The 16,406-nt window shown below is 33.4% G+C and overlaps 1 protein-coding gene across 1 annotated transcript; it reads right to left on the reverse strand.

Annotated features, from left to right (window-relative positions):
• Positions 1 to 367: 367 nt before the first annotated feature.
• Positions 368 to 2,707, reverse strand: LOC139509788 (coiled-coil domain-containing protein 150-like). The gene is made up of 3 exons (XM_071296256.1): positions 2,647 to 2,707; positions 2,064 to 2,262; positions 368 to 1,124 (listed from the first exon to the last, which is right to left on the reverse strand). Exons 1-3 carry the CDS (start codon positions 2,705 to 2,707, stop codon positions 368 to 370), a joined length of 1,017 nt encoding a protein of 338 aa, XP_071152357.1.
• Between the last annotated feature and the right edge of the window lie 13,699 nt (positions 2,708 to 16,406).

Raw genomic sequence — 16,406 nt, forward strand, 5'->3', positions numbered from 1 at the left:
CTATTTGTTTATGCTTTAGAAGCTCTTGAATAAAGTCTTGACTGATAATGTCAGCTTCTATTTGTTTATGCTTTAGAAGCTCTTAAATGAAGTCTTGACTGGTAATGTCAGTTTCTATTTGTTAATGCTTTAGAAGCTCTTAAATGAAGTCTTGACTGATAATGTCAGCTTCTATTTGATTATGCTTTAGAAGCTCTTGAATGAAGTCTTGACTGATAATGTCAGCTTCTATTTGTTAATGTTTTAGAAGCTCTTAAATGAAGTCTTGACTGATAATGTCAGCTTCTATTTGATTATGCTTTAGAAGCTCTTGAATGAAGTCTTGACTGATAATGTCAGCTTCTATTTGTTTATTCTTTAGAAGCTCTTAAATGAAGTCTTGACTGATAATGTCAGCTTCTATTTGTTTATGCTTTAGAAGCTCTTGAATGAAGTCTTGACTGTTAATGAGAGCTTCTATTTGTTTATGCTTTAGAAGCTCTTGAATGAAGTCTTGACTGATAATGTCAGCTTCTATTTGTTTATGCTTTAGAAGCTCTTGAATGAAGTCTTGACTGTTAATGACAGCTTCTATTTGTTTATGCTTTAGAAGCTCTTGAACGAAGTCTTGACTGGTAATGTCAGTTTCTATTTGTTTATGCTTTAGAAGCTCTTGAATAAAGTCTTGACTGGTAATGTCAGTTTCTATTTGTTTATGCTTTAGAAGCTCTTTAATAAAGTCTTGACTGGTAATGACAGCTTCTATTTGTTTATGCTTTAGAAGCTCTTGAATGAAGTCTTGACTGTTAATGACAGCTTCTATTTGTTTATTCGTTAGAAGCTCTTGATTGAAGTCTTGACTGGTAATGGCAGCTTCTATTTGTTTATGCTTTAGAAGCTCTTGAACGAAGTCTTGACTGGTAATGTCAGCTTCTATTTGTTTATGCTTTAGAAGCTCTTGAATGAAGTCTTGACTGTTAATGACAGCTTCTATTTGTTTATGCTTTAGAAGCTCTTTAATGAAGTCTTGACTGATAATGACAGCTTCTATTTGTTTATGCTTTAGAAGCTCTTTAATGAAGTCTTGACTGATAATGTCAGCTTCTATTTGATTATGCTTTAGAAGCTCTTGAATGAAGTCTTGACTGGTAATGTCAGCTTCTATTTGTTAATGCTTTAAAAACTCTTAAATTAAGTCTTGATTGATAATGTCAGTTTCTATTTCTTTATACTTTAGAAGCTCTTGAATGAAATCTTGACTGGTAATGTCAGCTTCTATTTGTTAATGCTTTAGAAGCTCTTTAATGAAGTCTTGACTGATAATGTCAGCTTCTATTTGATTATGCTTTAGAAGCTCTTGAATGAAGTCTTAACTGATAATGTCAACTTCTATTTGTTTATGCTTTAAAAGCTCTTGAATAAAGTCTTGACTGATAATGTCAGCTTCTATTTGTTTATGCTTTAGAAGCTCTTGAATGAAGTCTTGACTGATAATGTCAGCTTCTATTTGTTAATGCTTTAGAAGCTCTTGAATGAAGTCTTGACTGATAATGTGAGCTTCTATTTGTTTATGCTTTAGAAGCTCTTGAATGAAGTCTTGACTGGTAATGTCAGCTTCTATTTGTTTATTCTTTAAAAGCTCTTGAATAAAGTCTTGACTGATAATGTCAGTTTCTATTTGTTAATGCTTTAGAAGCTCTTGAATGAAGTCTTGACTGATAATGTGAGCTTCTATTTTTTATGCTTTAGAAGCTCTTGAATGAAGTCTTGACTGATAATGTGAGCTTCTATTTGTTAATGCTTTAGAAGCTCTTGAATGAAGTCTTGACTGATAATGTGAGCTTCTATTTGTTAATGCTTTAGAAGCTCTTGAATGAAGTCTTGACTGATAATGTGAGCTTCTATTTTTTATGCTTTAGAAGCTCTTGAATAAAGTCTTGACTGATAATGTCAGCTTCTATTTGTTTATGCTTCAGAAGCTCTTGAATGAAGTCTCGACTGGTAATGTCAGCTTCTATTTGATTATGCTTTAGAAGCTCTTGAATAAAGTCTTGACTGGTAATGTCAGGCCTATTTGTTTATACTTTAGAAGCTCTTGAATGAAGTCTTGACTGGTAATGTCAGTTTCTATTTGTTTATGCTTCAGAAGCTCTTGAATGAAGTCTCGACTGGTAATGTCAGCTTCTATTTGATTATGCTTTAGAAGCTCTTGAATAAAGTCTTGACTGATAATGTCAGTTTCTATTTGTTTATGCTTCAGAGGCTCTTGAATGATGAGACACTCTACAAGCAGAGGGTTACAGTTAGTTCATATGGGGACGCCAATGTTTAATTGAAAATATTGATGTATCTTTATGTAGTACATTTGTTGTCATTTAAATAAAATCCAACATTTTGTTGATATCAGTTTTCGTGAACGTTTTCGTTTGATTGAAAGTGGGTGAGCGTTTTATTGTATGTACAGGTCTACTGTTTTAAATATGTAATGCAAACCTAGTTGTCTTCACCTTAACACAGTTACACTTAGTTTTATCTAAAACGTGCTTAATTTTAAGTTAAGGATAATGTGATCAACATCGCAGTCAAATGTAAAAAAAAACTAAGAAATATTTTCAAACTTTAATAAAAATTCGTATGCAACGTATGATACGGTATGGCATGTTTTACTTGAATATTCTTTTTGGTTTTTCTGTAACATTTTAAAGAAATCATTAAGGTAGCGTAACATCGCGAGCAAAAGGTTGAAAAAATATAACATGTAACACATTTGAAATGATTAGGTGTACAACTGGGTTAATTGCTTGTTTCAAACGTTTTAAATATTTACAGTAAGAGCCAAATCTTTCAGACGCAGAGACAATGCATAAATTTTGAATACTTTCCATGACACATAATCAATCACAATTGGAAACAGGTGTAAAAATCTAACTACACTGTTCTCCTATATAAGAGTACCCCTTAAAACAAGACTAGTTTTGTCAATGCGTTCCAACATTTAAATGTTTGTTAACAACAAAACACTTATCAGGCCAGGAGAAGTGACATTCAGTTAACGAGAATCACCACTTCGGTGTTAAAATATATATCTTTTATAGACATTTTTTTTTTATAAATTTACTGTTTTCAAAAGTATAAATTATTCTAAATACTAAGGATTTCCTAACCAAGGCATATAACCTTAGTCGTATTTGGCACAACTTTTTGGAACTTTTTGTCCTCACTGCTCATCAACTTTGTACTTGTTTTGGCTTTCGAACATTTTTTATCTGAGCGTCACTGATGAGTGAGTGTAGATGAAACGCGCGTCTTACGTATTAAATTACAATCATGGTACCTTTGATAACCATTTTCCTTTTAAAAAAACAAAATAGATTCGGGGTATATCTGCATAAGACCAAAATGATCTCGAGTTTCTGAAATATGTAAGCCTGGTATAATTTGATAGCTATTGTTTCGCCGTCCGGTATGTTCTCCAATTTATTTGTATTGTATTCCTGTCATGTAATGTTGCCATTTTAATGTTATATTATGCCATAAGAGCGGAAGGTTTGGGTATTTTTTCTTAAAATGTCCTGCATCAAGTTAGCAAAATGGCCATTGTTTTAATATAGTTTTTTTTCTTTGTGTATTGCATTTTAGAGCTGTGTTTCTGTTGTATCATAGTTCTTCTCTTATATTTGATGCGTTTTCCTCAGTTTTAGTTTGTAACCGGGATTTGTTTTTTTCTCAATCGATTTATGATATCGAACAGCGATACACTTCTGTTGCCTTTATTTGAGCTTTCGATTTTGTACGCCATTGGAAGCCAAGGATGAATAAATTATTTGATACGTGAGCTGCTACATGTCAATTAACAGGATAAATATCTAGAATCCCATATAATCCACATTTCCCGAGTTGGAACCTTCACTTAGTAATAGTTTTTTAAACGACAATTTAAGACGAAATCAATTTTAGCAGCTAAATATAAAAAAAAAAGAAGATGTGTTATGATTGCCAATGAGACAACTCTCCACAAAAGACCAACATGACACATAGATTAACAGCTATCGGTCACCGTGCGGCCTTCAACAATGAGCAAAGCCCATACCGCAAAGTCAGCTATAAAATATTCGTCATTTGATAACAAATGTGTTTTGAGTGATTCTCAATGCCGGTATATTCGAGAACCATAACCTCTACAGATACTGAAGAGCAGATTTTATTGGTCTTTAGAGTTGGTGAAATCTGGTTTTAAGTGATGTCAGAACCGTATCACCGACCTCCAAAGATTTGTATGCTAGAATAACTGGACAGGAAAGTAGGAAGTAAAAACATGTTGGCAACAAGGAGTCAAGTAACCGTGTTGTCCAGGACTATAAAGTCATGTTATTTTCAATAATTGAAAGTAGCGCATTGGAACTTGGGGCAGTGGTTTAACAGTACAACATAAGAATGAACTATAAAATCAGTTGAAAAAAGCTTAACTCATCAGATGAACAAAAATATAAGTGGACGTGGCTGGGTTCTTGTACATCCAAACACCAGAAAGACACTAGGTACAGACCTGAGAGTACTCGGAGTTAGCTGACAGCTTGTTTAAAGCAACTAATAAAAAAAATCATGCATTTCTAGATTTACGATCACGGTTAACAAAATGTTAACACGACGCGCTTTTCGCCTACATAAGACTCAAAAGTGACGCTCTGATAAAACTAGTTTTAATGCCAAGCAAGTCCGAAGTTGAAGAGCATTGTGAACCAAAAAATCAAAAAAATTGTGCCAAATGAATGGGACTACACAGACAGGCATCTAAACCACTAACACATGGCTGTATTGAGGTGGAACATACAAAAGTAAAATCACAAAAAATACTAAACATTCGAGAGAAAGTCCCTAATCAAATAACTGAACACATCAACCATGGATAACAACGTTTATATTCCTAACGTGGTACAGGCATTTTCCTATGAAGACAATGGTGGATTGAACCTCGTTTTATAGCTAGCTAAACTTCTCACTTGAATTACATTACTGTCGTATCAAATTCCATCATATTGACAACAATGTCTGAACAAAACAATCGGACATTATAGGTAAACTTTGTGCTATAATTTTAATCACTACAAAAGCAAACACATATGTAACAAAGAAGCTCAAAAGACATATATACAAAGCATATTAGCAAAAGTGAAAGACAAAAATACAAAATTACAATAGCACAATAACACAATGACGGGATTTATAAGTACAGAGACACTTCACATGTATAAACAAAAACACAAAAAGGCATAGCGACAAAGTACATTAGCAAAATATAAACAAGAATGCAAAATGATTATAAAACAATAAAACTATGACGGGATGTATTAGTAAAGAGCAACTTCATATATATCAAAGCAACACTAAAGACATACAGACAAAGAATATAAGCAAAAATAAAGACAAGATAAAAAAAACATAATCATATAACAATAACACAATGAAAGGATGTACAAGTACAGAATCACGTCACATGGATATCAGAAAAAGACTAAAAATAATATGCATGAAGCAAAAGAGTACCACGCTATTAAGATGAAAACAACAGAATATATACTTTAAGAACATCGTGTATAATTTATGAAGTTGATACGGAATATTGATCAACAAGGCCTTGGTACCTTCCGATGATTTTTTTTTTAGAAATGTTAAAGGGTCTCTACCGGTATAAATAACAAGAGACTTTCTAGAGTTCGGATGGTTAAAAATTCTTATACCAGGCAGAAAACCATAGCCGTATTAAGCACAACTTTTTGGAACTTTTGGTCTTCAGTGCTCATCAACTTTGTACTTGTTTTGTCTTCGATTTTTTTTATCTGTGCGTCACATATTTGTCTTGTGTACACGAAGTGCGCGTACCTTTTGATAGTTATTGTGTGTGTGTTTTTATTTCCTATATATTCTTCCATTTATTTGTATAGTAGTCCTGTCATGTTATGTTGTCATTTTTAAGCCATGGCGTTGTCAGTTCACTTTCGATTTATGAGTTTGACTGTCCCTCGGGTATCTTTCGTACCTCTTTAATGTTATATTTAACATCGACATGAAACCGGGAGGTTTGGCTATCCACAACACCAGGTTAACCCATTTTTTCTTCTTAAAATGTCCTGTACTAAGTCAGGAAAATAGCCATTGGTAAATTATAGTTCGTGTCTGTGTGTGTTACATTTTAATGTTATGTCTCTGTTGTGCCGTAGTTCTCTTATATTTGATGCGTTTCCCTTAGTTTTAGTTTGTAACCCGGATTTGTTTGTTTTTTCTCAATCGATTTATGAATTTCGAACAGCGTTATACTACTGTTGCCTTTATTTATTACTAGAGAAATAAAATTCTGAAATTCTGAAATAACAAAATCATAAACATAAATGATAGTTTATGTGACATAGAATATAATATACACATATAATATCACAGACAAAACTATCAATGGAGTATGATTACTCCTGGAAAAAATATCACAGACAGATTTTATACAGTTTAAACAATTTTTAATTATAATGTAATGGTGTTACTATAAAGAGTAGATACACATATACTATTGAATGTTCATTCATTCAATTCTGAAATGAAATGTACATCACATGTCACATGTACTTTAATAAAGCGATCGCTGTGACCGACATTTAAATATAACGTTAATCAGTTCCATCGTAATTACAACCTTGCATCTTTAAAATTACTTCTCGCAAGTACATGAAAGTTTTCAATTAAACTTTATCAATATTACTACATTCAAAAAGAATTCACTATGTCTGAATATCGACATATAAATTAAATACAACTGATTTCCTAAAAACGCGCAAATCGTAAAAGGAAATAATCCATGACTATTATTTCATAGTATAAAATAGTACAAAAACTACAAATTATAAATATATTTGTTATATCACGTCATTCGTTATGTTATATCACGTCATTCGTAAACTTACATTTGAGGGCTTTAATGTCATATTTCACAAGTTGAATTTTATTCTTTTGCGACATTTTATCAAAGTATGGGTTCGCATTTTCAGTGATGAAAGAAAGTGACAATTCAATTTCGACGCACCTGTTTTTATGTTGTTTTTATTACATATGATTCCCAAGGTTTTGTTTTGTTTATCCTGAATGTTCTTATTTGATATATTAACTTAAATATCGACTACTGTAGTCCCTGTAAATCCGGTTTATCCTTAGTCCCTTTTAAAAGCAGCCGGTTTATCCTTAGTCCCTTATAAAAGCATCCGGTTTATCTTTAGTCTCTTTTAAAGGCATCCGGTTTATCTTTAGTCCCTTTTAAAAGCATCCGTTTATCCTTAGCCCCATTTAAAAGCATCCGGTTTATCTTTAGTCTCTTTTAAAAGCATCCGGTTTATCCTTGATTTGATTCGTTATATTAACTTGAACATCGACTACTGTAGTCCCTTTTAAAAGCAGCCGGTTTATCCTTGATTTGATTCGTTATATTAACTTGAACATCGACTACTGTAGTCCCTTTTAAAAGCAGCCGGTTTATCCTTGATTTGATTCGTTACATTTCCACAGTTTTCAATTGATATTATTGAAATTCTAGATTTCAACATAAGTACACTACTGCCTTTTTTTAAACTTTTTGTGAAGTCAGTGAGAATAAGGAAGGCTGTCAAAAGGTGAATAACTCTGTTTTATTACAACTTATTGTCATATGAAAAAGAAAAAAAAACTACGCCCAATAATATTCCAATAGATAGATATAGGAAGATGTGGTGTGAGTGCCAATGAGACAACTCTCCATACAAATCCATACAAATAACAAATAACAATAGAGTTCATTATCGCCAAATCTACATAACATATTATGTATTTTTTCTCTTTTCTCGTTTTATCATTAAAAAATTATTTCGGGTTTTTCTTCGCGTCAATTATGTAAGTTAATTATTTCGAATCACATCTTTCACTTTTAATTTTGAAAGGTATCAACAAAATACCAAACTTCAATTCAAACTCAAAATGAAGGAGGTCCATAAAAATTAGACAAAATGACAACCTTACGCAAAGAAGGGGAAAACAACTGCATTACTTCTGTCTAGGAATATGCTAATTTCGATGAAATTGATGAACTAAACATGCGTCGATAGCTAGCTTTGAAATTCCTTTCTTATATATCGACACTATAAGGAACACCAAAGATTTTACACTGCAAACTTAATCAAATCTTGGAAGGAGACCGGGCGGGGTTCAATGTTGTTTTTTTTTTTTTTGCAATTGTCTATCTATATATCGGGTTACTATGAACACGAATCGCTGAGCTCTTGGTAGGAAATTTCAAAATATATGTATCGGTTGTCCTTCATTGTAAAACTGTTTGATTCATATGTCCCAAAAAGTCTTTGGTATATTTTACTGATTCGCCAGAAACATATCACATAGATTCGAATTTTCAAACAAAACGTTCCAAATCGACTTCCTTTCTTCAGTGTTGCATTATAACATTGAACGTGTAAGTTGACGTTATCTTCTACGATGTACCAAAAGTTATCAGAAACTTTTAAAACTGAATTATTGAATTCCTTCATGTCGCTAACAGAGTGCATCAATTACAGCCCACTGGGCAATGATAATTGAGCAGCATTCATTTGCATGTCATGCGATTTTAATGGTGTTAGTGATAGTTGAAACAATTTATTCTTCCATCACTATTTTCTATTGTAAACTGCACATATTTTTTTTTAATCTCCCATAGCTGCTAGGCTTAATGTACAACTGAAATTGTAATTTAGCAGCCAACTCTTCGCTTTTGTATTATTTTGTCGTGGGTAATCTTCTTTGTCCATCATGTTTTGCTCTATATTTATAAATTATAGTCCAGGTTGTGGATATTACTTCGCTCTGATTAATAAGTAAGTTTCATACAAATTTTATTAATGTAATGGGTAGTTGGTCACAATGGTTGTACGAAGGTCTTACGCAATCAACAGGTAACGTTAAGGGCTTTAGTTTCATAACAATTTAATAGAAAACAGTTATAAAAGGTACCAGGCTTATAATTTGATACACCAAATAAACTTATCATAGCAACCAGGAATGAAACTTTATATTAACGCCAGACGCGCGTTTCGTCTACAAAAGACTTATCAGTGACGCTCGAATAAAAAAATGTTAAAAAAGCCAAATGAATTACGAAGTTAAAGAGCATTTAGGACAGCTAAGGTAATATATTCCTGGGGTAGAAAAGCCTTAGTACTTCAAAGTTTTGTTGTTAGTTAATTTATGATTATGAACATATCAATGATAACTCAATTCAACACGGAAGTCAATAACTCAAGTCAACAACGCGCGATTCGTCTAAATAAGACGCATCAGTGACACTCAGATCAAAATACTTCGAAAACCAACCAGGTATTGAGCTGAAGAGCATTGGGGACTCAAAATTCAAAATGTTGGTCCAATACGGTTAACCCTCCTAAATAGCAGACTTGTTCCTGTATTATTGTAAATCCACTATCTGTTGTCCATTAGTGGGGCAGTATCTACTCACACTTTGTAACGTATCTGAAATCATCACTGTGTTTGTATTAGGTTCTTAATTTTCAAATATGTTTGCTTTGATCATCAATGAAATATGCAATTTGTCCTGAAATATTGGTTTTGTTAATTCTATTACACACCAATGGATCAATACCGTTTTTGTGGGATGTTAGTTTCAGAAATATGGATATTGTTTGATTGAAATTTAATGTTATACAAATTGTAAGACTGTCTTAACTGATGCAAAACTTTTCTTCCTTGGCTGGATTTTAGTTTGTTTTACATCCTATCGATAAAGGAGAAAGGCCCAATCTTTGTAATTACTGACTGATTCTTAATTAGGTACTGCAACACCTTATGGATGTAATGATAAAATAGATACTGTAACTTGAGTAGCCCAGTAGTTCAGTGAATGTAATGGATTTATTCAAAAAGTCTCTTTGTCGACCGAGGAGCCATGGACATCGTCGCTATAATTCACCTGATATGCATGATGTTTCTATAGATGGCCTTCCTGAACATATCAATAAACCCCTTGTAATTCATCACATTCGCTCTAAACTGTACTCACTTCCGCTTTCTAGACTGAACTCCCTATTGAAAGCGTGTGTGAAGAATGCCACACTACAGATAGTCGATCCATCAAGTATAAAATAGCTGCCATGATGATGGATATTGCTAACCATCAGACCCGTTTTTGAACAGTCGGAGGAACTGCAAACACGTTCATTCTTCAATTTGAAGTTCACAAACATGGGTATTGAAGCTATAAATATAAGTAATATTCTTCACCATAAAAGAGTAAAAAGCAACATTCCTTCTTACTTTAAGGATCAATCTTCTCCTAAAGTTTGCATTCCTACACCAACCCTGTTGCATCTAAAAATTGTGTTGCAGAATCTAAATAATTATGACCTCAAAGCTAAACCACCTGATTGTGCCTGTTCACATTCCCATTTCGTGTATAATCCTGTTGGCCATGTAGTTTCTGGAAACCCAAACATAGTCAATAACTACAAGTTTAGACAACTTTTGTCCAAGGGTCCGAAATACAGAGAGCCACAGTCAATCAATTGGAAGCAGAACTTCAAAATAATAATGGATTCTTTGAAGGTTATTCAAAAGACTGGGCAAAAAAAGAAAAGGTTGAGGTTGACACTCTTTCGGTGTGGGTAAAATCAGTGAGGTCATTGATTCAGATAAGAGTAAGTAAGCTTAAAGGGTCAATGAGCACCAAAGTTCCTTCCCTCAGGTCATAGAGGAGATGTCTTGCCTCCATGACAAATATGTTGTCGTTCAAGCTGACAAAGCCTCAAACAATATTGTTTTTGTTTGCAAGAAACACTACGTTGACTGCCTGATTAAGGAACAGGGGATAAATAACACACTTGGAAATCCTACATATATACTAAGTACGCTTACGAAGCAGGATATCCTGGAAAACCACAAATCGGTTCTAATCTTCTTTGGTGTTAATCCAAAGGATGAAGACCAGGATCTTCCATCCTTATATTGGATTTCTAAGCTTCACAAGAATCCTTAAAAGGAAAGGTATATTGCAGGTTCTTCCAAGTGTTCCACTAAACCCCTTTCTAAATTTCTTACTGCCATACTCACTGCAGTCAAAGAAGGACTTCAGAAATATTCCAAAACGGCATATTCAAGAAGTGGTGTTCATCAGATGTGGATACTGAAAAATTCAAAAGAGTTATTGGTGAATTTACAATCTCAATCATTAAAACATTGTACCAACATAAAAACTTTTGATTTTTCAACTCTCTATACCACTATTCCACATACTAAACTTAAAGCTCGACTCGAAGAACTCGTCAGCTTATGTTTCTTTAACAAAAAGGACACTAGACGTTTTAAATATCTAGTTTTGGACTGAAAGTCAGCTTACTTTGTGAAAAATCATACAGAGCCAAGGAGAAAATATATCGACGAGGATCACTGCCATGATGGACTTTTTAATTGACAACATATTTGTTAAATGTGGAGTCTTGGTCTTCCAACAAACTATTGGAATCTCAATGGGTACCAATTGCGCTCCTCTACTTGCAGATTTGTTTTTATATTCCTATGAAGCAGAATTTATCCAAGGGCCTGTACAGAAAGGAGAAAAGAAATTAGCCCAGTCTTTTAATTTCACCTTTCGGTATATTGATGATGTAATGTCTCTTTATAATAATAGATTTAGTGATCACTTACATTTAATATATCCAAGTGAACTTGAAATAATAGATACTACCGACAAAGATAAATCTGCTTCATATTTAGACCTTTTTCTCGAAATGACTACTGATGGTAGGTTGAATACCAAAATTTATGACAAACGCGATGATTTTAATTTACCTATAGTCAATTTTCCATTTCTGTATAGCAACATCCCAGCGGCACCAGCATATGGAGTATATGTGTCTCAATTGATACGTTACTCTAGAGCTAGCTCAAAGTACGTTGATTTTGTTGAAAGAGGAATACTGCTTTCTCAAAAGTTGCTAAGACAGGGCTATCAATCAATCAAATTAAGGTCATCACTCATGAAATTTTACGGTCGCCATCATGAGCTGATTGGCCATTATGACAAAAGTGTGTCAGAAATCATATCTGATATTCTTCCTCGGTCATAATACCTTCCATCATTACCGAACTGAACAAAGAAATAACACGACGGTTGCCGTATACGATGCAGGGAATGCTTACCTTTCCGGAGCACCTGATTTCACTCCCGGTTTTATTGCAGTACATGTTGTTTCTTAATTATTATTTATAACTGTTGATGTAAATGTCCTTTGATTTTGTGGGTCTTTGTTAACTCCTTGGTTTTGATTGTTATTGTCTTAAGGAAAAGGTTAATTATACAAATGGGATTGCATGGAAAGTATGAAACAAACATATCATAGTTCTACTTTTTCAGCTATTTGTCACTGTGTTGATTGCTGAACAATGTCACAATCTGGTAAGCCTCGGATGCACACTCGAAAGTGTATTTGCTTACGATACGCTTTCACCTATGGAAACATTATTTTCGACAATACGTTATAGATACGTAATAAATATAAAGAATGTGGACCAAGGACTTATTTTTAGCATATATGCATGCATTGGTTCAACAATTTCGATAACGTTAAAATTACACCAAAAAAAATCGTTTGATATAAATTTAAACACTCTGATATGAAAGATGAAAGCATTTTATGTAATAATGAAAGATTGTTTAATGCTACAGATAGTTTTCAACAATGTTAATGTAATTCTCTGTAATTTAGATGTAACGTCAATTTTCCTTGATAGAGGATTGCTGCTCACAAGGAAGCTATCAAATAATGAGTTCCAAATAGTGAAGTTGAAATCATCCCTTCATAAATATTACTGACGCCATCACGAGTTGGTTGAACGTTATGGAATGAACGTTTCACAGATGATATCGGATATGTTCCTTATGTCGTAACTACAATACCTTTCCCTTTTCACGAATGTGACCTACCGCATAAGACTGATTACTGGATTTGTACTGAAATAAGCAACACGACGGATGCCACCTGTGGAGCAGGATCTGCTTACCCTTCCGGAGCATCCGAGATCACCCCAGGTTTTGTTGTTGTTCGTGATGCTTAGCCTTAGCTGTCTATGTTGTGTCTTCTGAACTATTATATATCTTATTGCTTTTTTCATATTTAGACATGGCGTTGTAAGTTTATTTTAAATCTATGAGTTTGACTGTCGCTCTGGTATCTTTCGTCCCTCATTTGATATAACTTCATTGTATTTAAAAAAAAAAAACAGAAATAAATATTGTTGGTCATCAGTCTAATTTGGCCAGTTTTACAGATAGAACAATACATTTTTTCCTCTTGGAACACATAGATGTCTTTCTCTTTAATAATTAAAGAATGTACAATTATTCATATTTTACATAACGCTGCTTTATGATATACATTACTCAATAAATTAACATTTGACGTATTTTTATCCTTTTTGTAGACTTTATAAAACAAATCAAGTTTAGAAGATACATGCATATTTGCATTTTGTTTTAGCAATCCATGGTCATTAATTCTTTCCTTTTTAACTCCATTGATGTTTGATTAAACAACTATTATCCACAACATATGCATATCCTGAATGTGTTTGCTTGAAGTAAACAGTGGCACATCAAAATATAATAGAGTACAACAGGCTGAGTAACTAAATTATATTGTCAGGATTTGATCAACAGTCTAGTTGATAAATACACAAAAGAACTCAAATAATTATTCTGTTACATGTTTTTCTGTGCTTTAAACTATTTCCCTAAAATCAAAGAACTTGTGACGTGACTTATGCCATATAACAAATGAAAATGCGTATGTTAAATACAGGGGAGTGTAAAAAATCATATTCATGATATTTGATGCTTTTTATAAAACTACGTACTTATTATATTTCTTTAGAGTCGGATAACGAATCTGACCTCAGAGTACTCTACACTACATGATGGTACATTCTACAATAACTGGACAGGTAGTAGGATGGTTAAAGATGTACATTTTCTACAGGGTTTTGATCACCATCCTTAATGGCAGACGCGTTCCTGCATTATTGTAAAACGTGATTAATCACCAAGCTCATTTTAGAAAACATTTACAACACAAAAGGACATTTTTGTTTCGAAGAATTAAGATTATTACTCATACTGTGAATATTTAGTAAAAGGAACTTACTTCTAATAAAAATAATGAGAGTTATTGTCTTTTTTCCCTATATGGAGATATTAGTTAATACAAACAAGTGTACATTGCCGGCTCTTCAGCATGTTCTATACTTAGTTAATACAAACAAGAGTACATTGCCGGCTCTTCAGCATGTTCTATACTTAGTTAATACAAACAAGTGTACATTGCCGGCTCTTCAGCATGTTCTATACTTAGTTAATACAAACAAGAGTACATTGCCGGCTCTTCAGCATGTTCTTTACTTAGTTAATACAAACTAGTGTACATTGCCGGCTCTTCAGCATGTTCTATACTTAGTTAATACAAACAAGAGTACATTGCTGGCTCTTCAGCATGTTTTATACTTAGTTAATACAAACAAGAGTACATTGCCGGCTCTTCAGCATGTTCTATACTTAGTTAATACAAACTAGTGTACATTGCCGGCTCTTCAGCATGTTCTATACTTAGTTTATACAAATAATAGTGCATTGCCGGCTCTTCAGCATGTTCTATACTTAGTTAATACAAACAAGAGTACATTGCCGGCTCTTCAGCATGTTCTATACTTAGTTAATACAAACAAGAGTACATTGCCGGCTCTTCAGCATGTTCTATACTTAGTTAATACAAACAAGAGTGCATTGCCGGCTCTTCAGCATGTTCTATACTTAGTTAATACAAACAAGTGTACATTGCCGGCTCTTCAGCATGTTCTATACTTAGTTAATACAAACAAGAGTACATTGCTGGCTCTTCAGCATGTTCTATACTTAGTTAATACAAACAAGAGTACATTGCCGGCTCTTCAGCATGTTCTATACTTAGTTAATACAAACAAGAGTACATTGCCGGCTCTTCAGCATGTTCTATACTTAGTTAATACAAACAAGAGTACATTGCCGGCTCTTCAGCATGTTCTTTACTTAGTTAATACAAACAAGTGTACATTGCCGGCTCTTCAGCATGTTCTATACTTAGTTAATACAAACAAGAGTACATTGCCGGCTCTTCAGCATGTTCTTTACTTAGTTAATACAAACAAGAGTACATTGCCGGCTCTTCAGCATGTTCTTTACTTAGTTAATACAAACAAGTGTACATTGCCGGCTCTTCAGCATGTTCTATACTTAGTTAATACAAACAAGTGTACATTGCCGGCTCATCATGAAACATGAAAACTTGATTAAACGCCTATTTCTACATATACAATATGTATTCAATGGCGTTGTACATAAATGACATATAAACTACAAAAATACTATACAAAAATACAATATGTATGTTCTATACCAAAAATTGAAAATATACACTGTGATACACAAGAAAAAAGTCAGAAAAGTTCAAAATAATTTTCGAAATACAATGTTTTCAACCGACATTTAAAAGTATCCAAAGATTCAGAGTTTTTTACATTTGTACCTAGTTCATTCCACAATTTTGGCCCAATAGTACTAAAGCTTCTATCTGAAAAAGTTTTCTTTTTGTTATATGGGACTGCATAACAACCAATAGATGACTCTGACGACCTTAATGAACGTTTCGACACTTGAGGATTTAACAAATTGATCAAATATGACGGTGCATTACCTACACGACAGTTGTACATATATGTTAAGATTTTGAATGTAATTCTGGCTTTGATCGGAAGCCAGTGTAAGTCAAACAATGCCTGCTTGGCACTATCATACTTAGAACGGTTTAACACAAGTTTGGCACACATATTCTGTACACGTTGCAATTTATATAAATCAGTTTGTGAAATTCCAAAAAGTATAACATTGCAATAATCTAAATGTGATATAACCAAAGATAAGACCAAAGTTTCAGTTGCTTCTTTCGATAGATAGGATCTTATGCACTTTATTTTGTAGTAGTTCATCATTGCTGTTTTACATTTTTTAGTAATATGGTCTTTGAAGTTTAGAGTCTCATCCAGAAAAGCTCCTAAGTACCGTATACATGTTTTTGATTTTATAACATCTCCACAAATGATTATGTCTTTTGTCTGACATTTAGAGAGTTGTCGTCGACTGCCAAAGAGAATAAACTCTGTTTTCGCATTGTTCATTTTTAGTTTGTTACTGTTCATCCAGGTGTTTATATGAACAGCGCAGTCCTGTAAGTCACGAATTGCATACATCTCATTCGTTAATGTTGGCACGAAACGTTTATTAGCAGTATGGTCGTCGGCATATCCGTACACAGTAATAGATGGTGTTC

Source organism: Mytilus edulis, chromosome 1 (genome assembly GCF_963676685.1).
Source record: "Mytilus edulis chromosome 1, xbMytEdul2.2, whole genome shotgun sequence".
NCBI lineage: Eukaryota > Metazoa > Mollusca > Bivalvia > Mytilida > Mytilidae > Mytilus > Mytilus edulis.